Raw genomic sequence first — 25418 nt, 5'->3', positions numbered from 1 at the left:
GAAATGTCAAAATGTTTTAATTGTTTAGTATGACACAGTCCAGTTCTGTCTTATATTTCAAAAATCATAACTTAAATGTGCAAAAAAGTGTTTTTTTTTCCCAAAACTAGGTAAGATACAAGTAAGACAATTACACAGCTTCAAGACAGATCTAAACTACAGTGTTATAAACAAGGTATCTAGCAGATGACAACCACCACTATGGAATAGGCGAAAAAATCTAATTACACAGCTATGTACAACAAACAATAGGCTATAGAAGGGAAGCAGAATGAATATGCCACAACATACCCTGGACCCTCAGAACTTATAACCCAAGGCAAAGCAGAACCAAAGGAAAAAAAAACAAACAGGAAAAAGAATAAAAAGCAGATGTATGTTTTTACACATCATTGATATTAACTGCAGACATTCCAAAATCTGCTTTAAAAACTGATAGCCAATGGCATTATTTCCTTATATTTCCATAATAAAAAAATCACAGTAATTACTGTTAAAATAATACAAACCCATGAGTTACTGAAATATCTCACTAAGTAGATGCTTTAAACAAATCATGGTGTATTTTAAATTCACTAACCATATAAGTTAGCAAATAGAATCCAATATGAATTAGTCATCATTATAAGAAACGAAGCATTTGATTTTAAACAACTCCAAAAGCTGATTATCATCTCATTCAGATTTTTCCATTCTGTGATGTGAAAACACAAACTAAAGAATAGGATGAACTCTTTTGTAAGAGAGCAAGTCTCTGTATTTCCAGCAGATGGGACTGTTAGGTTTATACTGCTGACTGAAAAAGCTTTGTCTGTACTTTAAGGGTGTCATGTTCATAGCAAACACAAGCAACTTCTACATAAAAGAAAAAATAACTATCTTTCACAACTTGTTTACTTACACACATTTTAAGGGAGCAACGTTAATTAAGAGTCATCTATGCTGTGATGACTGATAAGTGTCAAAATCAACAAGCATGGGATTTGGAACAAAAATTCAAAGAAAGTGCTTAAGTAATAAAACAAAAAATAATCTTAAAAGAAAAAAGAAGTACTTTCCAAACCCAGTAACATTTCTGAAAGTAAATGACATCCAGCATATGACATTTAGCAACAGCAAACAGAAATACACAAGTAAAATAAAGAAAAATTACTGTTAAAAAAATTTATTGCACATTATTTGCAGGGCATTTGCACTGACTCTGAGTAAGCATCACCTATAGAACCAGCAGTAGTGTTACTACCTCTGATGCTTGTCTGATATTTGGAAATCGTTCAATCTGGCACCAGCTAGGGCTATGGTCAGCTTATCAGATCACAGCCAGATGCATTATATCCTCCTAAATCTTATTTACATGCTGTCACATTACTTCTGCCAAAACCAGACTTTTTCTTAAAAAAGTTTTTATGCATTTTGAGTATCAATACACTGTCTGTACTGGCGGAGGTGTACATAGTGACTGGAAGTTTATATATTATATTAAACACAAAATTGCATCAGTCTGCCACATCAATACACTTTGCAAAAAAAGATCAGAGACAGAGATGGTTTTACATTAATTATTTTGGTTTAAAACAAATTAGATAGCTCCCTCACCCCAGACTGGGAATCTCCTCTTCATTGACAAGGTCAGAGAGAAGGAAATGGTGTTTTGCTATGAGGAAACGGTTTATTACTGATTCTCGAACCTGTGAATGGGGAGGGAGAAGAGACAAAAGTATACTTTTAATCCAAATCCATTGCAAATATTTGCATTCTGCCTATTAAAAACAAAATATCCAAATATATCTTATTTATTTTTTCGCACTTCTAAAAGAGTCACTGTCCAAGGAAAATTTTCTTTCCACCAGGTATTTCTTTAGAACATACCATAAGCTCATTTTACAAATACAGTAATTCTCTAGAAACATACCGGCTAGCCAGATATAGGAACATATGAAAGCATATAATCAGAAAATGAAGTCTTACAGCTCATCCTCAGAATCAATCACAACAATAAACAACACTAACGGATATCTCTTTTCCACGTCTAAATGCAGTTGCAGAAAAGGCTGTAGAGAAATCTATATGGTATTGGTTATGGGGAATAAAAGCAATACTTTGTACTGCAGGCAGTCAGTGAAACTCATATTACAAACACTATGATTTCAAATAAATGTTTAAAATCCTTAGTTCCTTTCATTTCTATGCTGAGATCATAGACTGAAGCACTGAGATGAGTCTTCCCTCTTCTCCCAACAACTATGTGGAAGCAGACTGACAGAGTATTTATTGCCTTTCTCCTTTTTTCCTACCACTAATGCTAGTAATGCCCTTATATACTGTGTTATTACAAGATCAGTTGCAGAACAGCAATAGCAAACAATTTTCTGCAATACATCTCCCTTTGTTACTTTAAAGTTTTTATTTAAGATATTATTATTATACCTTTGTGTTGAAGTGACAGGTGTATAAAGATCACATTTCAGAGTGAACTGAATTTCAGTTCTGATGTGAGCAATCTAATTTTCAAGCACATCTGACAATTTATAAATGTAAAATATGCAAATATTATTTTAAAAAAGGCTACTTGTATTTAATCTAAGAGTGACAAATAAAGGTACCATAATGTATGTTACTCTGTACTCTATACTATTATTCAGTGTGCTGCATAAACCATATGTTTGAGTACACATTTAAATACCATGCAAAACATACAGGGCTGACACAGACATGACAGCTTTGTTAAAAATAATTTTTTTATATTATCATACTGAATCTGGGCTTTGGCACTTGCCTGGGAGATTTAAGTACTCTTCATTGTCTATAATTCTTTAACAAACCATTCTTTCTAACAGACCATTTGTTTTGTCCTGCATCAAATCAATCTTATCAGCATATTACATGTTTTGCTGGCCAGCTAGGATGTGATACACTTTTTGATATTTCCACTACTGGTAAGAAACTGGTAGCCATGTTTTGTATTTGCTATTTTGCCAAAATAATCTGAAATTTCAAACTTCTCTTGGTTATATAACCAATGTTTTCCTGTAATTCCCTAAGGATTAAACAGAGTATCATCCTAACAGAATGAACAAACTAGAAAAATAAATTAAATCAAGATAAGGGGGAGAAAATGGTACTCTAATACCACACAAAGGTAATGTGATGGAAGATACACCCTCTGCCTTAGGCTACAGGACAAGACACTGTGTACTGCATTAAATAATTCCTAACAGTGGTTAGGGCCACTGTCACGGAGATAATTAAATCCTTTGCATCACAGCTTGCTATAAGGAGAATAGGGAAGAAAGGGAAATCAGTGAATACCTGGGACACAACAGTACAAATCTCTGGGACACTGAAGCAAAATAGAATTTACAGAACACTAGAAAAATCCGTAACGGCTGGTCATTTTGTATATTGCATCTTTCTCAATAATATCAAATGAGTCATACACAAACCTCCACTTGTTCAATTTGACCAGTTTCAGGCCTAACTTGGAATTTTACAGGTGTCTGTAGGTCACGTTTAAACATAAATCAGCTTTTAGTATGCCTGGAAATGAAGCATCCAAGTATAGAAGCAACATATGGCCTAGGGAAATACAGTGGATCCATATTTTTTGCAGCTTACCTTCTGTAGGTAGTTGGCAACAACTGCTCTGTGTGCATCTAGGTAATTTTTGCTGTCAATCACATCCCTCTCCTTCAGTCTCTTCTCATAGTCCTAAAGATATTTACTAGAGTTTGTGATTCAATATATATTCAGTGCTTTATTACATACAAGAAAAATGGTAAATATTTCATTAATATTCATGTATGGATCACAGTAAACCAAAACAGATGTCAGAGGTTTACAAAGCTATTTTTAATGCTAATGTATACAGCAATAGTATTGCTAAACTTCCATGAAGAGACAAGAATTCCATTGTTACAAGATTCATGTGGTTTAAATTACTATGAATAACTTGAAGACTTCCCTCTCTTCTCCTAAAGCTGAGCTTTGACCTGCTGCTGTAAACTGAAATTCCATTTGAACTGGAAATGGCTTCTCTTACTGCAGCTGCAATAGGGATAATCCTTCATAAACAGAAGTGATGCAGTATTCATGGAAGATGACCTGAAATCTGAACTGTGTTTTAATACACATAACCAGTTTTCATAGTGTCTGATACTGGAAGAAACTCTGCTTGTAGGGGAGTTAGTTGAGAAACAATTATTAAGCTATTTTTAAGTTATATTCAAGAAATAGATTTAATAGCATAATAAAAACATTCATTTGTACACTGTGAAAAAGTGAAAGCTCTTTAAGCAGTCAGAGTGTGAAGATTTTGCTTTGCCTGAGGCTTCATAAAAGAGTCTGTAGCCTAATCGAGGTGCTGAGATGAATACTGGTTTCCACCACAAGAAAAGATTTATGAGAAGCGCTTGGTTCTTGGAGAGAAGTCTGTTGATGGAGTATTTCTCAGGGTTGTGGTTACTATTCTGGTGGACTACAATGAAAGCTGTACTGACAGATGCAACTTTTACTCACAAGTTTAGGAAAGCGTCTCATAAATTAGGAAGAGGCTAGAGCTGACACTCAGCTTCTAAGCAAAACACAGAGCCTACTAGTCCAGGGGTCTCCCAGGACCTGCAGCTTAATGGCAAATCAGGTTGGCTTTAGAACCACAGCTAGTTATGTAAAAGCTACTCAGTAAAATTAATCTTCAGGTCATTTTGCTACTGTTGTTACTTTGTGACTAAAATGGTATTGATAACACACCAGTGTTTTGACTATTGTTGGGAAGTGCTTGCACACTGTCAACACTCTCTTTTTCCACCCTTCCCCGAGCAAGTAGGTTGGGGGTGCACAAGAAGTTGGGAGGGGACACAACAAGAACAGTGAACTCAAAATGATCACAGGGATATTCCATGCCATATAATGTCATGATCAGCAGTACAATGGAAAGGGATGGGATTTTGGGGAAAGTAGTCATTGCTCAGGGACTGGCTAGAGATCAGTCTACAAGTGGGAGGTGGCAAGTGCCTTTACATCACTTGGTTTTTGTTTTTGCTTTCTTCTTCCTCTTTCTTTCACTTATAAAACTGTATCAACCCATGAGTTTTCTTGCTTTTGCTCCACCTATTCTCTCCCCTGTCCAGGGTGGGAGGGAGAGGGGAAATGAACAAGCGTCTGTGTGATACTTATCTGCCTACCACAGTTAACCAACAGCAGGAAACTTCCACTATCAGATTTAGATAGGACTACAGAGTTTATCATTTAGGAATAGAGATAGGATATAGAATCATAGAATGGTTTAAGTTGGAAGGGACCTTAAAGAACATCTAGTTCCAACCCCCCTGCCATGGGCAGGGACACCTTCCACTAGACCAGGTTCCTCAAAGCCCCGTCCAACCTGGCCTTGAACACTGCCAGGGAGGGGGCAGCCACAGCTTCTCTGGGCAACCTGTTCCCTCCTGATGTCCTCCTAATACCTAACGTAAATATACTCTCTTTCAGTTTAAAACCATTACCCCTCACCCTATAACTACATTCCCTGACCAAGAGTCCCTCCCCATCTTTCCTATAGACCCCCTTCAAGTACTGGAAGGCTACTAAAACATCTCCCTGGAGCCTTCTCTTCTCCAGGCTGAACAACCCCAAGTTTCTCAGACTGCCCTCATAAGGGAGGTGCTCCAGCCCCATGATCATCTTCATGGCCCTCCTCTGGACTCACTCCAACAGGTCCATGTTCTTATGTTGGAGGACCCAGAGCTGAACACAGTACTCCAGGTGGGGTCTCAGGAGAGTGGAATAGAGGGGGAGAATCACCTCCCTCGACCTGCTGACCACACTGCTCTTAACGCAACCTAGGACACGGTTGGCTTTCTGGGCTGCAAGTGCATTTTGCTGGGTCATAGTCAGTTTTCCATCCACTACTACTCTGAAGTCCTTCTCCTCAGGGCTGCTCTCAATCCACTCATCGCCCAGATTGTATTTGTGCTTGGGATTTCCTCAACCCATGTGCAAGACCTTGCACTTGGCCTTGTTGAACTTCATGAGGTTTGCACAGGCCCACCTCTCAAGCCTGTCCAGGTCCCTCCGGATGGCACATCCCTTCCCTCCAGCGTGTCCACCACACCACACAGCTTGGGGTCATTGGTGAACTCACTGAGGGTGCACTCAATCCCACTGTCCATGTCATCAACAAAGATGTTAAACAGCGCTGGTCCCAGTACTGACCCCTGAGGAATGTCACTCATCACTGCTCTTCACTTGGACATTGAGCCGTTGACTGCAACTCTTTCAGTGCGACCATCCAGCCAGTTCCTTATCCACCAAGTGGACCATCTGTCAAATCCACGTCTCTCCAATTTAGAGACAACAATGTCATGCGAGACAGTGTCAAATGCTTTGCACAAGTCCAGGTAGATGACATCAGTTGCTTTTCCTTTATCCACCAATGTTGTAACCCCATCACAGAAGGCCACCAAATTTGTCAGGCATGATTTGCCCTTAGTGAAGCCATGCTGGCTGTCAATCACCTCTTTATTTTCCATGTGCCCTAGCATAGTTTCCAGGAGGATCTGCTCCATGATCTTGCCAGGTAGAGATGAGACTCACTGGCCTGTAGTTCCCCAGGTCTTCTTTATTTCCCTTTTTAAAAATGGGTGCTATGTTTCCCCTTTTCCAGTCAGCGGGAACTTCACCAGACTGCCATGACTTCTCAAATATGATGGATAGTGGCTTAGCCACTTTATCTGTCAGTTCCCTCAAGACCCACGGATGCATCCCATAGACTTGTGCACCTTCAGGTTCCTTAGATGGTCTCAAACATGATCTTCTCTTACAGTGTGCAGTTCTTCATTCTCCCAGTCCCTGCCTTTGCCTTCTGCATCTTGCTGGTGAAGACTTGCGCTTGCCGGTGAAGACTGAGGCAAAAGAGTCATTGAGTACTTCAGCCTCCTCCACATCCTAGGTAACCAGGTCTCCTGTTTCCTTCTGGAGACAGCCCACATTTTCCCTAGTCTTCCTTTTATCACTGACAAGCCTACAGAAGCTCTTCTTGTTGCCTTTGATATCCCTGGCCAGATTTAATTCTAACAGGGCTTTGGCCTTCCTAACCTGATTCCTGGCTCCTCAGGCAGTTTCTCTGTATTCCTCCCAGGCTCTATGTCCTTGCCTCCACTCTCTGTAGGTTGAAATAGATTGAAAATATCACCACTGTCAACAAGTAGAATGCAGTTATTCCTGGCTGGGACAACTTGAGGAAATACGGTTTTGAATGGACTGCTTGTTGGGTTGAAAACAGGATGCACAACTGAGCTCTAACAGTAAGATCAATAGCTCAGTGTCCAGCTGGCATCCTCTAACTAGCAAAAAGTACCCCTGGCATTGATTATAGGGCCAATATTACTCAGTATCTTCACCAGTGACCTGGATGAGGAGACACAATACACTGTCAGCAATTTAGCCAACAATACTTGATTAGGAAGAGCAGTTAATATAAGTCACTGTATTCATCACGATGAACCACAATTTAAAGGACTCTTGATAATTGAAGACTATGACAACTGAAGTCTCAATGAAGAAAAGGCAAAATTCTTTATTGAGAGTGGAGTAACTCCTGTGGTGGCACAGACTGGAAAGCAACCAGCAGAATGACAACCATATTGAAAAAAAATCTGGGGGTTTAATGGCAACCAACAATGTGTTCTCTTGGCAAAAGGCAAGCCACAGGCTACATTAGGAGTATCATGGCCTACAGACAAAGGGAAACTACTAGCTCCTCCAACCTGGCACTTATGAGGGCATACCTGAAATATCATGTCCAGCTGCAGGCTGCCAGTTCAAGAAGCATGTGGAGAAACTGGACTACTAAGACAGTCAGAGGCCTAGAGTATATGACCTACAAGAAGAGGTCAGAATCTTAGAATAATGTAGGTTGGAAGAAACTTTTGGTGGTCATCTGGTCCAAACACTCACTCAAAGCAGGAACAACTCCAATCAGGATGCTTAAGGCCTTTGCCAGTTGAATTTTCAGTATCTCTAGAGATGGCAGTTCTACAAACTTGCTGGACAACGTGTTCTGGAATTTGATTACATTCTTTGTGAAAAATGTTTTCATTACATCTAACTCGAATTTCTCTGGAAGTGTCTATCATCGTCTTGCCTCTAAGGTAAGTCTTGCTCTGTTTTCTCTACACTATCTGCTGCCACCATCTCACTAGGTACCTGAAGGACACAATAAGATAGCCCCTTAGGCTTGCCTGCTCAGGCCAAACCAAACTCAGGCCTTTCAGCCTCTGCTCGTACATCATGTGCTTCAGACCTGTAGATATTCTGGTAGCTCTCTGCTGGACTTGCTCCAGTATTTCAGTGTCTTTCTTGCACTGGACAAAGTGTTCAACTTAATTAATCTGGCGAGGAAGAGATTAATGAGCAATTCAGGATCTGCCCACAACTATCTGAGGGGCAGTTACAAAGGAGAGAGTGCCAAACTCATCTCTGTAGTTCCAGACAATATAACAAGGGAAAACAGCCATTAAATACAACTTGGAAGACTCAGGTTGGACATGATTTTTTTTTTTTTTATATAATCACTGGAAGCATAGTGCAGCGCTGGAACAGGTTATCCAGAAAGGCGGTGGAATCTCCCTTTCAGGACATGGCTAGACAAATACACAGCTGACCTCATCTAGTGCTGGCAACAGTCCCGCCACTTCAGTGGAAAGTAGGACTAGATTACCTCCAGACAGTATTTTCCAAACAGTATTTCCACGATTCCATGAATTTTCAGACTTCTTTGACAAAGAGCTAGTAAACCAACTAGGAACGATATCACTTTAAACTTAGTTTTGAAGATCATGTCATATAAAATGAACTTGGAATGGATGATCATGGGTTTATCCAATTTACCCTTAATGGAAAAACCAAATAAAACAATTCTTAAACTATGGTTTTCAATTTTGAATGGTAACTTGAAATGAACACAGTTAGTCCGTAAAATCACCTGGATCAGAAATGTATATCAAAGATGTGGCACATCTTTAAATAAAAGATACAAAACTAATCTAAAATTTAAAAAGGAAAAATATTTATTGGAAAGAGCTAGACATGACTGAATTAATAAATATCTTTTAAAAAAAGATATAATCCAAAAGAAATGGAAAAAGGGCATTTTTCAAAGAAATTTATGTAAGAAGTAGGGATAAAGCAGGAGTTGCCAGAATCTGAGATGATTCTGATCCTGCTAAGGCAATGAACACACTAAAATGATCCTTAGCTACATGAATTGCTAAAGAACAAAAGAATGTGTGACTTAACAGTAATAATGGAGTTGAGATTAAAAATAATTGAAGTATGACCCAAATAAAAAATGCACACATTGCATTTCAGTAAGGTAATTAACAGACAGGCAAGGACAGGGTAAACTAATTGGAACAATGTACTAAACCAGAAATAACTGCAACATAGGCTGTAAGTAAAACATAAAAAGGTTTTAGTTCTCATTAGAGTCATTGCTTCCAGCAGTCTCCACAGAAAAGGCTCAAAAGTTAATAAGCCTAAACCTGAATTATATCTGCATTTTCTTTCTATATTTAAAATCACTTTTTTTAAAAAAAAAAGTCTCTTGCCTTTAAAAAAACCCACTCTTAGAACATTTGTGTCTACAGCAGTTGCTGTGTTTTATTTTTCTCCTTCTACAGTATAGCTGTGGAAAAATGGCCTTGGAATGAAGCTATGTTAGTTAGATTAAAGTAACACTAGAAAATACTAAAGGAATAAAATTCTGATTTTTTGCATGTCAGCATAGCTGTACATACTTTAAAGGGACCAGTTGACTCAATTGCAAGTTAAATATTATTAGCATTAAAACTAGAAGAGAAGTATCTTGAATAACATTCTACCTGGAAGATTTTCTCACTGATTTCTCGTTCATGCAGAGGGACTTGCTTATAGTTTCGGAACTCTGCCACCTCCCCACTTCTGAGCTGCAAGAGTCGGAATCTCTTTGATCTATTAAATTCCTCATCGGAAACAAAATTAAATTCTTGCTGCAACTGTTCCAATCTGAAGAAATCAGGAATGTGTGCCTCTCCACTTGTAGCCACCTAAATTAGTCAAAAAATTATTAACATTTTCATACAAAGTGACACATCTATAAAATAACTTTTGTAAGTCTTACATGTATATTGCAAAGATGTTCATTTTAAGCAAAAGCAATTGACATGGATCAAACTGAGACTGAAACACTAAGTGTTTTAAAGTAGGTTTTTGTTGAGCAAAGTATATGAGATTATACATTTAAGAACACAAAACATTAAATAGTAGGAAAACTATAACATAGCAGAGTAACCTATGAAACTGTACTGTAAAGACAATTCATTTACACAACTTCAGCTATATAAATAGCTCCTCAATTTGAGGTTTAGAAAAGCCCCAACTTCTACAACACACTAGATCTCTTTGTGCAATTGTCATTAATGAGCAACGTCCTATTTAATACCATACAAGTACACTGGGAATACCCCTTCACTTTAAGGAAACAACAGACTCAAAATCTGCATTTTTTATAAATTAATCAGTTTGTGTATTTCCATATACCTATTTTTCACCACTAGAGTACTACTGAACAGATTAATAAATCATACTCATTAATAAATCATTAACCTACTTCTAAATGGATTAATAAATCATATTTTTAATAGACATTTTGCTTCTTAACACTCACACAAGTACATCCATCACAAATTCAAGTGCTACTGCCTCCCTGGCATGCATGCACATTGCCTGAGAAGGTACTGGTGACTAGGTGTTTCATAGGTCCGTTAGCCCTACAGCTCTGAAAAAGCCACTTACCATGACCAGCTGCATCAGAGCTGCATTGTTTGGGTCATTTGGATCAAGTTTTGCTTCTGCTGCCCACTTAGCTAGTTTCTTCATGTCAGTTAAGCCCGATGTGCCAATGGATGCAATAGCGTCTATATTTTTTAAAGCACTAAAAAGACAGAATTGACAGAACTTATACCTAAACCACATATGATTTAGCAATATAAAAAAAGTTTTTAAAACAATTGTAGAAAAACCCTAAAAAGCTCCCCACAAGCTGAATAGTAAATTCCACTATGCAATTCTTAGTTGTAGCTATGCAACTGAGGGAATTGCAAAGGAAAGTAAAGGGGAAATATGAAGGAACTTGCGGAAGAGAACTTTTATACAAGGTAGTAAGGCGCTTATTGACACATTTATAATACACCTACACTATTCCATGTTGCTGATTACTAGGAAGTAAGATAATAAATTGCTTTACAGCATGAAAGTTAACATAAACATTTGACAATCCATACTGAAAAGAACTTCTCAGGTGTACAGTCCTTGCCTGCGCTATGTCTTCAATCCTGTCTTTGACCTGTCTTCTGGATGGCTCTTTCAACCTGCATTGTAAGCCTGGGTCTCTGCCTCCTTCCCTGCTTTTTCTAGATAGACCCTGGGGCCCAATTCATCCCCTCGCCATGTCTGGGCCTGCTGCCAGCACCCTGCTCTGCCTGTCACGTCCAGCTCCTGTAAGACTGTATGCTGGCTGGCGAGGACACTGCCTGTGCTGGCAGCCTTCTCCCTTGTGGTGCAGTCCTGCTTTTAGTCCTTCCTGACACTATGAGTCCCAGCTCCACTCCTTATCCTTTGGATGCTCCTGCTCACTTTCTTGTATTTGCAGTAGACAAGGAAGTATGACAGGGAGTCTGGAGGCCATTTGTACACTGACTTGCTGGCCAGGCTTCTGGCATCTTCTCACAAATGCCACCCCAGAAGCCCCACCACTAACAAAACTTTGCCACACAAACCCAATACAGCAGGACATGGGTGTTATTAGCCAAAATACCACAGAAGGTGGATGTTGCCCCTTCTCTTGTTAGGGGCGCTAATTTGAGTCTTTGTTCTCCACTTAGCTGGATATTTTCAAGAAACCTTTAAGAACTCATGGATCTTTCTCGCACTTGGTTAGAATCAGCCAAATATCCAGCAGTTACTGGAGCAGCAGATAAAGCGGTAACATCAAGGTTGTATCTTTAAGCACCAGTCTTGAACAAATACACACTGAATCACAATTGTGCTGAAAAGCTAATGGACAGCAAAAACTAACTTTAGGCATGAAAATCCTGTCTCCGACGTTCACAACAGACAATGGAAAGTCACAGAGGGCTGTTCATCTCTAGAGGGTGATTCAGAGAGTGTTTTACAGCTAACTTCCTTCTGAAATTCCCCATTTTTCCATTTACTATAGCGATTAGTCTCCCGAGTTTAAAGTTAGCCTTTGGGAATGCACCCTTATGTTTTAATCTCATGATATTCTAGTCTCATTGAAATCAGCAGGTTACTCATAAGATGATCAGCAAATTAACAGCTGCAGCTTGGGTCAAAAATAGTAACAGTGATTTGGATGCCAATGTCTAGCCTCTAAGTTAATAAAAATCTGACAGAATCTAATCAGCTGGAAGAGGTACTTGCTCAGTGTTAGTAAGTATGGGGAAACTCTTAAGGCTTTACAGTGAAGTTACCTGAGAACATTACAAAAGCAGACTTTATGTATCACCTCCTTGACTTTATTGAAATTATATAAAAGCAACAAAATGGACAAATAATCTACAATATCCAACTTGCAGCCACAGGGCAAATTAGATTGTTCTGAATGGAATAATATACTAATTTCTGCAGGTCAACAGGCTTCTGATGGAAAAAAATAATGAAAGAGTATTATCTTGGAACGATCCAACAGATGAGAATTTTTCACTGATTAATTCACTAACAGTGTCAAGCCCCCATACTAACTTCTACTGCTTCCACAGTGTAATTTTTATCATTAATTACAGAAAAGGCATTTAAAGCACATGTCCCAGTAGCCTCCCCAAATTCACTTCGGCTAAGAAAGAGCTGGAGCTTCTGTTCTTAGTGGAATTACAGGAAAGTTCCTTGCCAATATATATTTATCTCTTCTATTAGAAAATTATAAAAGTGAATTAATCACCTTGAGTGTAACTTTAATATTGTCTAGAAACAATATACTAAAAGATACAATTTCTAACTAAAATCATTTTTCCAAAAATGCGTACCGTAAGATATCTGCAGAGGGTTACGGTGCAAAGTAAAATACTTCAACTTAAGGAAAAAGATTATGAAAGTCTATTTTTAAAAAATACTAGTATAATCAGTTTCCCATGAATCACTGAAAATTCATATCATATTACCTTGGAATTCCTGTGTTTTGCTGAGATACTGGAGGAATTAAGGGGATTCCTTTTTCTCCAACTGCCCAAGAGACACTATTGGATACTTTCCCAGAGGTCATTAAAGTCATTTTGTTGCTACCATCAGCTTCAAATGAAAAGGATGCACCTATCAAGGGGGGCAAAACCCAAAGTAGTATATTTATGCATTAAAACACAATGTCTAAACATTTTTAATAATACTTGCTGAAAACAAGTAGTCAAATAACCCGTGCCTTTATATAAATGGTGTAATGTGAAACAACTTGATGATGCTGCATGTTGTGGGGAAGGACTCTGCTCTACAAAAGGAGTGAAAGATTCTATTCTACCTACAGAAAGGCTTTCCATGTGGGTTGGAAGGAAAGGCTATGCCTTGAAAACTATGCAAAAGGGTTTTTTTTCCTTCACAGATGCACACTATTTAATATTTCTGGTAGTTTTCAGATTCAGTATACTGTTATTAATGAAACAGACATTCAGAGCCAAAAGAATTATGCATGACTGAAAAAGCTTTGTGATACACAATTGTATATAGTTATCACTGTCAATGTCATTTACACACACGTTTGTTGTAATGATTTTTTACATTTCTTTCCTGCACAGTTTTTTACCTATTCTTCTGCTCTAGCTTGACTTCTATTTCATATATGCCAAATTTATGCAAGTCAAAGTCATCTTGTAATGCTGTTCAAACTTACTACACAAACTTGAAAGTTCCATATGCTACCATGTACTATTCTTGTTTCCCCTTTTCCTATCTCTCCCTTGTTTTACCTTTCTGAAGTTGCAGGGATAAAATGTGTTACAGCACATCAACAAAGCAAATAGGATGACAAAAAATTACATTGCATATACACTTACACAGCCAGTTCTTCAGTGGTTTAAAACATTAAAATCACTGGAGCTATACTGATTAATACCATCTGCTTGCTCTGCAGTGTCATAGGCCTGATTACTTAAATACTAAAAAACCCCAAACACCTCCTATAGCTGGTAGAGCTCCACTAACACTACAAGCCAAATAATAAACACACACATTTTTATTATATACATCTTAAAATTAGTAAGAGACAAAAATTCCACAGCAAACTTCAATAATAAGAATCATGACTATTTTATAAGATTCAGATACAGAAGCTGTAAATGCTCTTAACAGAACTTACTCTGAAACTTAAACCAGCCTATTACTGCTACATGGTTTCAGCAAAATGAGAAACACTGAATTGAGATAGTCCCTACCACTCCCAACTCCTTCATGGTCCAATGTCACACGCTGATTGCTGCTGAACTCTATTTCTTCCATAGGAGCACTGCCTGTCAGAATTGTAGTCTCAGGAACAGGTATGAACACTTCAGCCAACAAGGTGGTACTGCTCATACCCATTGTTTCATATATCTAGAAGAAAACATAGTGACAGACATAGTAAAAAATGTACACATGTATTCATGAGAAGTTGAAAACATATTGTGGGGTATTTGGACAAAAGGTTTTACTGTGACTTAAGCATGAAATAATTAAGTTAATTGTATTAATTTACTTTCTAAAATACCCAATTAGCAGACATTTCAGCTACCAGCAGCTAACTTGGTCTGAATTCTTCTTACAAGTATATCCTCTTCACTTTTCTAATGCACCTGAGAATAGTATGACAAACTCTAGGCTTTAAAGGGCATCACTGTACAATATATAAGTGCTTGTGACAGTCACTGGCATCAGGTGAACATGCCAGAGGGATTCTGCCTCACTAATTCACCCTGCCTTTTGTGGTAAGGGAAAGGCACAGTCCCTGTTCTGGCAGTACTGCAGGCATAGAACGATGTAAGTGATTTCTCCATTCAGATATTTTTAATCCAAGATGATATTCCTTCTCCCTTTCAATTTGTGTGTTACATAAATGGAGCAGGCAAGAGGTATACACCTTCCTCTGAACTACCAGTGGTAAGTTATGCAACAGAAAAAGGTCACTGAACAGAAGTAGGATCTTGACTAAAAATACATTGTATTGGCTCTGAAAATTATTCATGTGACTCATTAATTCATATGTGGAATGGTGCTGGTAGTTTGACTTAACTGCACTGTTGATCAAGTCAAGTGCCGTGATGGACATTACTAGCAATTAATTTTTTTCTTATCCCCCTCCAGCAAACATTATGACGACTCTACTGTGTGGACAATAATGTTTTAAGATGACCATTTTGGCAAGTTTATCTGCAACATAAATCACTTTTTCTAAAATTAAGAGGCTGCTCTACTAACATATTTAATCACATGTCCTAATTATTTAATTTCCCCCATGCAGCCCATAGTGATTTTTAAAAATATATATATATAAAAGCACAAGCATCAAAAACGTAGCAGCAAAGTTAAAAGTTTGTGACTGGAGAAGCAAGGAAAGGTTATAAGATTGATGATTTAAAATGGGTCTTTCACAGGTTTTTCAGTCTTTGCAATGCTACCATAGACCAAAATACAAGCATTACAGGAGTAATTACATTTCAATAATCTTTTCAAAAGTTACTATGAGAAATCATTATCTACCTGTAGTTTCAAACTTTCTGGCCAATTAAATATTTGTAAATTGAAAATCTGCCCAAAGTGAACTCTGAAATCTGAACTTATTGGTCGGGTAACAGTCCTTGATACTTCTTTCGAGTTGAAAAGGACTTTTATAAATGCGGAGCGTTTCTTCACATCTTCTCGTCGCAAAACTTCTGCTCTGTAAATATGTCAAACAAGCTGTCATATAATTTTTAATAACATTTTTATTCTTTGGTTATTTTTGATGAGAATGTGATTCCTCAAGGGGAAACAGGAGTCACTAGATAAAGACGGTATTCTAAAAATGTCACTACACAGGAATGACTTTAAAACTATCATTTACAATTGTTTTATCTTCTCATGAATATAAAATGATTTAAAAATGAACAGGTCAAATTTCAGATACACTAAAGCCACCTCCATATAAAAGGAGTTATTTAGGGAAACATTCCCTTCTACTCCCTTCCTCCAAAGCACAATAAATGATAACAAATTGAGTTAATGTTTTGAAGTTTTTAGTCATTGGAAGTAGAACAGCCACGCAATATTCCTCAATGAGGCTATTTGCTGAACAAGTATGAAACAAAGCAGTTTTTAAATAACTAAAATCTGTTAGATGTATGTTAAATTGCATGCGTAGATATGGAAAGTAACACAAACAAGTAAATTTACTTATTTTATCCAGTGAAATCTCTGGTTTACTATGCGATTTCTTTATTTTTCCTTTGTCGACTATAGCACAGACCTGGCGTAAAGGACAGTGAGAGTGGTACTGCCAGAAGTGACCTAGACTCTAGACTGAAAACAACTTCTTTATATATACACCACTGTCCTATGCAGATGTTCAAGGAACATAAAAAGGTTCAAAGGTAGTGTGTAGACACGCATTCTCCAAGCCCACTATATACAAGGTTACATGTGACTTGAAAACGAATATTTATCTCGGCTTCAGAAGCAGAAGTTTTATCACTAGGCTAAACAGAATGCTGAGCACATGCTTCTGAAGTTGTACAGTCAATTAATTAATAAATAACAGCACAAAACCATGAACAAAGTAATTTGCACACCAACATTTATCTTACCGAGGGCACAGCTCAGTCGGAGTTATGCTTCCTGACAGGACTAGTTCAGGAATTAGAGCAGGCACTCCGGGTTTCCTTCTGCAGTTTTCAGCTTTTTCTCTTACCTGCTGCTCTATTTCCAGGCTACTGACCATTTTAGGTGGGATGGGTTTTACACGTTCCTCACCAGGATCACAATCCTCTACTGATTCTTCTTCTTCATGAATGCCTTTTTTCTTCTTTTTCTTCTTGGACTTCTGCATATAAAAATAATAATGTTCTTCTTGAACTTGTTTCAATCAGTAGAGTTTTCTTCTCTTGATTCACAAGTGATAAACATGTATGAGAAATGACTGTATAATTTTAAAATCACCACACAAAAAATAAGACTTCTCTCATTCCATAGTACTACTTCAGATTCAGAATTCAGCAGTGCATTCCATTCATACGCTTCAAAAACATAATCCGTTTCAAACAAAACATTTATTTAACCTTCCCAACCATCTTACAAAGCAAACATGTTTCTTGAACATTCTGGCTAGCAGCTTCTCATTTAGCCTGAGCTACCACATGCATTCTGTTAGGATTGAAGGAAGGTTACTCAACCAGTAGACACAGTTCTTTGAGATACATTATCTGCATACACATTGACAAAGTGAATGCACATGTGCCACAAACTTTGGAGCACTAGCTTTTTAGCTTAGCAGTATCTTTAGCATGAGCAGAATGATCCCCTCCCTTCCTCTATGACAAACAGAAGAATAAACAGACAACCGCATCCCTTTCAGCATCTTCTAAACTGCACAACTCCAGTGTTATGTGCATATTCAGCTGTAAACAACTGCAAGCAAGTTCCTCCTTCCACAGACTTACAGATTACTTGGAAGTACAGCTTGCTTGGAAGCACCAGCCACTTTATTATTTAAGAGACGATAAGCAAAAGAGAGGGAGGTGAGGAAAGCAAACAGTTTCTCCTCACTAACTGAAGTATTTAGCCAAACAATTTGTTCACATATTTTATGAATAAATATTGTTTCTTTCTTGGCCTAATTTTATGTTACCCTTTTTATTCTTGTATTTGCTTTTAAATTTATCTAGTCTCTTCTACCTTTAGTGTCTTTCTCAGATTTATGTGATCTGTGATAGTAAGACACCACCAGCAGTGATCAACAGAAAAAGCACTTTGAGTAAAATAAAGTAAGGCACTTCTGGGCATGAAAGAAAGGTCTGTGTACTACATTTCACTCTAAAAGGAAAGAACCACAGTCATCTCAGTCTCAAGACAGTTTGCAACTAACACAATAAAAAGATGCTGAGACAGCTTTGGCTGGAACCACTCCCATGGTATTTGTGAATGCATAAGTGTCTAGAGGTAGAGGAACAGCTCCTGTTAGGATCAATGCTCAAGACTATCTGCCTTCACTTTAAAGGTTTACATTTATTCATCTTACCCCACAAGTGAATTGACACAGTACTAATGAGTCATGTGCCCACTTGTGTTCTGCTAACAGGAATTTCCAATACCTGCAGATCAGCTTCCCCTGCACTAGATTCTTGAAAACAGTGTTTGAAGCATTTCCTTAATTTTGCTTTGGTATCCAAAAAAAGTGTTCAAACTGGGCAGTAATTATATTCAAGTATAATCACCACTACCCTGAGGCATCCAGTACACTGCCACATAACTATGAAAGCAAATCTGATTTTGCTGGCACTGCCACAGGCTATTTCAAAGAACATCCTGTTGCAGTGTATCGTTTTAGCTCCTGTATTGTCAACATTCCCTTGAAGCACAACTGACAACTTAACTACAGTACAGATTATTAGCAATAAAGCTTTTCAGAGGTAAAAGGCTAGTATATTAACTGAATTTTTCAGTTTTGGGACATTCCTGACCATAAATTTACACGAGATGACATCAACTGCTGTTCATTAGAAACACACGCACACAAAATTAATTCATGTTCTTTGTTTGCAAGAAGGACGTGAACTTAATGGGAATGCTGCAAAACTATTAAATTTAAAGAAAGAACTGCTGAAGTACTGAAAAATCAACAGGAAGATGACAATGCTCCATAAAAACCTAGCAAATTTTGATTTTTTTAATTAACAATTTACTAACAAATTCTAAGACAGAATGCATGCAAACACATTACAAAATTTATGCATAACTATCCTGAAATTGGTATTTTTTTTTTGGTATTAGAAGGACAAATTTTCAAACACATTTAGTAATAATTTTATTTTTTGTGAAACTGAATGATTTAAACAAACCTGTATCTTCTTCCAGGATTTCCACTCTTGTAGCTCAGTTTTATACTCCTCCATTTTCTTTTCATATTCTTCCATACATTCTTCTAGCAATTCATTTATCTCAGCCTGAATTTCTGCTTCATATGCTTTTTCATCTAATTTCTGATCAACCTCTTCCCTTCAAAACAACAGTTACCAACACATTATATAAATTAACATAAGGGCTCCAATTAAGTCTATAATATATAACATATATACTTCTCCATGAATTAATTTCATGATACCAAAAGTGTGTTCTATTTAAAAATAATAGCATAGATAGTTTAGGAGTTGATAGCAGATAGTTACTATCCAGAACGAATACAATTACTTTTTGTTTATTCATTAGCTTATAGAAATTTCTTTCTTACAGTAATTACTTGTAATTTTAACCTTCCTTCCTCCCCAAACTCAAAAAGAATAGAGTCAGGCTCAACCAGTGCCAGACACTATTCAAATTCTTACTTCTGCACCCTTTGTATCAGAATTGTAATTTCCCAAATTGATTAATTTTATTAAAACTCCACTGCTGGCAAATGAAATACAAAAAGTGTTATCAAAACATACTTCCTCAAATAAAGTTTCATGGGTGTGTTAGTAAACTTCTGAAAGTCACGGAGGGATTTAATTTGTTTCCAAACTTTTATAATGGTCTTAAGCAACATTCTGTCTTTTTCTTGTTCAGCATCACGAAGTCTTCTGGTTTGCCTGGAAATATATATATACATGTGCACAAAATCAATCAGAATTGTATAACTCAGAGGAACAATAGAATGAAAACTTGCGATACCAAAAGCCAAGTGATGTGGGTTTCAATTTGATTGATGATGGCTGCAGTGGTTTAAATCCAAGAAGCATAAACCCCAGACTCAAAGATGGCAGGATTTGATTTCCTTCTGTACTCTAGTCTCTTGCATTTTGGACAATCTGACTTCAATTACAGTTCATTCTCTAGAGATTTCAAAGTTTTCTGAAAGGCTTATTACAGCTGTACATCATTAAAAACATTTTAAAGTCAATTCATGTAAACAACAGCCCAGGAAACCTAATCTGCTGCTATGAAGTAATGCTTATTACAATCATACATTACAAAATATGTTTTAAACCTAACATGCTTCTAACTCCAGTAAAAGGGACTTGCAGAGATGAAGTAATGTGGTAATGTATGAAGTAATGCAAGTCTTCTGACAGCCCTACAAGATTCTTAACACAAACAAAATTAACAGGGCTTTTTTTTCCCCCCAGAATTGGTGTTTCACATTTCCATTCTCTAATCTGTTCGTAAAAGAGCTATTCATTAGCACTTTAATGACCAACACACACTTCTGATGTAAATGTCTATGCAGCACAAGCACAGACTGTTTCTAGTACTATCCTGGTTAGCTAAACATGTCTAGTAAAAATAATGTGATTTTAAAAGAAAAAAAAAAAAGATGTAAACTAACACATTACTACTTGTATTCAAAGAATGTGGAAGACAGGAAGGCTGAGTTAAAGCTGAGAGAAGAAATACATCATACATTATTTAAAAGCATAAGCAAATTTAGTAAAAAACAATAAACAAAGAAGAAATATAGACTTTCCAGAGAGCAATATGAGTAACTTCTCCACTTCATTAGCTAGCAGTTTAAATATTACTTATCCATACAGCTTAACAACCTTTTCTTCTTTGTCTACCAGATGAAGCTAGAAGATGAAGCTTAAAGACATGAGGAACATATAGGTCAGTAATTACAGTTATCTAATGTATTCAATTTGGAAGCAGAACCTTTCAGTAGAGAATCATGTCTGCTAAAATACATCAGTCAGATGAGCCTGAAACCTGCGATCCGCAGCATACTTTGGCTTCATCCTCAGCAAACGAGGACAGTAGGGCTGAAATTGCTAATTTGCAAAAGTTTTCTGTATTCAGATGACATTTCTTCCTCAAACCGATGGAAAACTACAGCTCTGATCTTCAGACAGCAAAGAGTACACATCAGTTATGTTATTGGAGGGTGGAGGAAACAATTAGATTATTTTCCATGCTACACTCTCTTTATATTCGTAATTTCTCATGAGTGTACTACAGTGACCATCAGGGAAATGCAGTATTAAAAAGAGAGACAAGGCAGGTCAGATGTTTTTACCAACATATGTGGTCCAAGTCAGTATTAAACACCATGACAGTAAAAATTCCTGAGCCCATCTGAGCCTCATATGTGTAACAGCTTCCAACAACAGAGCTGTAGCCAGAAAGAATTACAGATATGAAAAGCCCTAGAATAATCCCAGCCAAACTCATCTCCCATTACTTATGGAACACTGATCTCACTGATTTCAGCTAGTTTCTCCTGATTCATAATAGCGTGACACTAAACTAAAGGACTCAAGACCTAGAAAAACACTTAAGATACCCAGAAGGAATATTCTATCTAATCAGAATTAACCATCAAGCAAGACTCAGGGTTGGTGCCAAAATCCAAGAATCTTACTCCCACAGAAAACTTTCTCATTACTATTCTCATGCTTTCCTTGGTGAGAGCTCCTGTCTCCAAGGTACTGTATGGTAACTGCAAACCTCCTGCTACTAGTCCTCTAGCAGATGTGTTAAGAAAATATTAATAAAAGCTGCTCCCTTCAATGGAAGGAAGACTTTGTCCTTCAGTATAAAATAATACATTATAGATTTCTATACGTCCTGCACAGATACCAATGTATTACAAGTCAGCGTACTTGAAGGATGAAAATCTGAAGCAGCAATTCGCAAACTAAGAATAACGAGTGGATGTGTAAGTGTAAGCAGATGTAGACTTCAAGGCTGAAAGTAGAATTGTTATACAAAAAATTTGATTTTTAAAAAATATTGTATTATCATGTGACCCATTACATCAGTCTAAACTTCTGTTTATTTAAATGAATACATTATTGCCTACTTTCAGATTGTGAAAAACTTTCAGATTTTTATTAAGTAATCTACTAGTTAAAAGGCTGTTCAGCATGGATCTCCAAAATAACTTAATTTTTATCATACTGCTTACACTTACAGCTCACTACTGTCCACCTGCCAAAAATAATACTAATTTTCACTAGCAAGCCAAAAACTGTAATATATTTTTACTACCCAGTTACTGTCCAAGAACAATAACTGTAATCTTGTAAACCAAAATTCTACCATTTTATGTATATTAACCCACTGGCAAAAACATGGACAGAAATACCTAAGAATGGGAAGTGAATCAAGAACACTTGTATAATGAGGAAGAAGATGGAAAAAACTAGGGGTTTTGTCATTTCAAAAAATTACATCGCTTGCACTGTTGTGAGAGCTTCATGCATACAGCTGATGTCTACTGACACCTTATTTTAATTAAATTTTAATTGTGCAAAACACAACAATAAATAGTTACTAATGAATAAAAGGTAATCAAATCAGACCAGTTCTGAATCAAGATTTCAGCCTAAGCTATATTTTCTTTGTCATTTTTTTTACTCAACTTATCAGTAAGAACCCTTAAGCCCTCAAAATTCTTACAGAGCTATTTACAGCAGAATTTAGAAGCCTGACATGAATCATATTTTGTACCAGCATGGAAAGGAAAAAAGGAACACAGTTTTAAAAACATAATGATTTAATGAATCCATACCTACCTGATCTCAATTTTGTATTCAGGTATGCTCTGTTGTGCCACAGGTCTAGGAACACCATCACCACCACTGTCTATACTATATTGCACAGCATTCCTCAAAGCGTGCAGCTTAAACGAACAAACAAGCAATTAACAGATGGTTTGACATTTATGAGGCAGTGTAATGCACCTTGACATGAAAGTTAGTTACTACATAAGAGAAAACTGAGTTGTCTTCATTCTGTATTTACAGGGTTCTGGCATGTCTGCGAGGTGCTGATTCTTGAAGATGAAATTCTAGTTAGAATCCCTGAATGCATGAGGGAGATTTACTCACTTTGATCACTGTGACAGATCTAAACAAGGGCAATAGATTGATCTAAGGATTATTCTGAAGGCTCAGGCATCAAAGGGGTGGAGTGGGGAAAGCCAAAAAACCCACTTTCTATTAAAGGGATTTTTAGGTGTAGGAAGAGCCACAAAAGGTAACCCCAATAAACAACAAAAATGAGTGGATTGTGGTTTTGATGAATGCCTCACAGAAGCTGGGCACCTTGCAACATAGCATTTAAGCATAACATATTGCATGTAACAACTGGAAGAAGAGAAGATCTAAGGATAAGACAAAAGTGGGAACAATGGTACAATTCAAATGCACTTTTGAAGCCATACTGTCAAGACAAGAGAGCACCCCTTCAACTAGGATTTGAAGATAGGCATCAAATGATTACATGGAAGATGGACACCTACTTTAGGATAATGTGAAAATATACATGGCTGTGAAGATAAGAGAATGAAAAGGACTGGCTAGGAGAAGAGAGAAAAATAACAAACAGCAGTAGGATAGGAACTAAAATTTTAGTTATTATGTTGCTGTAGATCTCCTTAAGAATAGTACTGAATGTGAAACCAGAATGGCTAATAGCGCTGCAGGAGCCGAAAGCAACTATATCCAAAGTAGAAGCAACGAAATTACAAATATAGGAACAAAGATTTATTTTTTTTTTTTAAACACATCAAACTGGAGAAACAATATAATTGGAGAGCAGGAAGCATACAGCTGAGAACATACATGGGCAACCACAAAATGAAACTCACTGATATAAAAAAGATGTTGAAAAACATTTTGAAATAAAGAATAACTGAACACATGGGAAGCTGCTAGTACCATCTGGGGCACAGAGGATGTTTTATAAAAGACGACAGAAAGTGCAGTTTCTTTAGCCTGTCAAAATGAGGACTGAAAGGTGATATATTTTAAGATATAAAGAGCAAGCATCAGAACTGGCTAAGGAGAGTCCACTGGGACATGGTGGGGAGGGAGAGGAAAAGACAGGAAGAGTTTAGGCTTAAAACCAATTTGGCTGCAACCATCTGGCCATTAAATAATGACTGTTACAGAAGCAGAATGGTGGCTAAAATACCTAATTGTTAAATTTCATTTATGAAAAATATATTATGCAGTTGCCTAAAATACTGGCAAAGTATTGTGGAAACACTCAGGAAATCCCTTCCACACACAGGTTCCTGCAATGCAGGCACAGAGAACCCAAATGTCCTATTTCACTGTTTCATGGACAACTAAAGCCAATCCTTCAAAAGTGAGGAGAGAACAAAGTATACCAAAGAATTATTCTGAGGCACTATATGAAATATTTGTCCAGCATTAGAACTATAATGTAATGCTTTATACCAAACTTCAGAAGTATCTGTACAGCACCTACTGACCCTCATTACACTACCATAAAAATGACCTTGCATACAATTATTATTTTTCCCCTTATAATAGCCCTTTAAGGTAGAAAACTGCCATCACCTTTAATTTATGGAAATCTGAATTTATATGTACTCAATAATCAAACTAATTTTTAACAGACCAGCCCTACTACATAGAGCTATGTCATATCACAATATTTACCTCACATTTCTAAAGAACTGTTATCCTTTCAGACTTCAAAAGCATTTTAGAATGTTTCAAAAATATCCTTGTGTGCCCTGATGATATTAGAATTGTACTAACAATGCCTAATGTTCACGTACAAATTTACACCACAGAAGACCCCTACCATTACTTCCAATGTACAGATGGAGGAAGAAGGATGGTACGCAGAGGGTAAGCAGCCCAGCCAAGGTCATCCACCAAGTCAGCAATGGAGCCAGGAACAGAAGAGTCTACATTTGGCCTAGGGTTTTGCCATGTCACAAGAGTGACACAATAGATGTGACAACAGTATGCATTTAAAACACAGCATCTGTGACAGATATACCTGGAAATGGGTCATCAACTTTTGCAGAATTTGGCGAAATTAAACTGCTTCCTTTTACTTTTAATCAACAACTGAAACTAAACTTCAGTAACTTCCCTCCATCCTTGAATAATGTCTTTTGCTGTCTGCCTGTCAGAGGTGCTGTATGCAATCCTGTAAAGTCTTATCTGTCATTCACTGGAAAACATTTTGGATACTCTAAGGAATACTATGTAAATGTTATTGTATTCTAACAATTATATTCCCTCTACCTCAGAACCTGCATAGAGTTCATTTTAAATAGAAGATCAAAGAAATTAGTAATCTTAAAAATGCAGTTCTGCACTGAACACACAGCAACCTAGGTGAAACAGCTTTTCACCTTCTGACAAAATGCCACTCATTCCATACAATTAGAACTTCATCACTCTACTCTGAAGAAA

At 37.1% G+C, this 25418-nt stretch overlaps 1 protein-coding gene across 8 annotated transcripts in view; it reads right to left on the bottom strand.

Moving 5' to 3' along the window:
* Positions 1-25418, bottom strand: part of CC2D2A (coiled-coil and C2 domain containing 2A) — a 65945-nt gene that overhangs the window by 20248 nt on the left and 20279 nt on the right. For all 8 annotated transcript variants that reach the window (XM_074822149.1, XM_074822150.1, XM_074822154.1 and 5 more), the window contains 11 exons: positions 22752-22858; positions 19689-19829; positions 19104-19260; positions 16854-17089; positions 15772-15949; positions 14472-14628; positions 13212-13359; positions 10828-10966; positions 9876-10079; positions 3616-3708; positions 1597-1688 (listed from right to left, as the gene is read on the bottom strand). In XM_074822149.1, coding sequence (XP_074678250.1) covers positions 1597-1688; positions 3616-3708; positions 9876-10079; positions 10828-10966; positions 13212-13359; positions 14472-14628; positions 15772-15949; positions 16854-17089; positions 19104-19260; positions 19689-19829; positions 22752-22858 — 1652 coding nt within the window. The remainder of the gene's footprint in view (positions 1-1596; positions 1689-3615; positions 3709-9875; positions 10080-10827; positions 10967-13211; positions 13360-14471; positions 14629-15771; positions 15950-16853; positions 17090-19103; positions 19261-19688; positions 19830-22751; positions 22859-25418) is intronic.

The sequence above is a fragment of the Strix aluco genome, chromosome 4, assembly GCF_031877795.1.
Source record: "Strix aluco isolate bStrAlu1 chromosome 4, bStrAlu1.hap1, whole genome shotgun sequence".
Taxonomy (NCBI): domain Eukaryota; kingdom Metazoa; phylum Chordata; class Aves; order Strigiformes; family Strigidae; genus Strix; species Strix aluco.
This window is presented reverse-complemented; position numbering and strand designations above follow the sequence as displayed.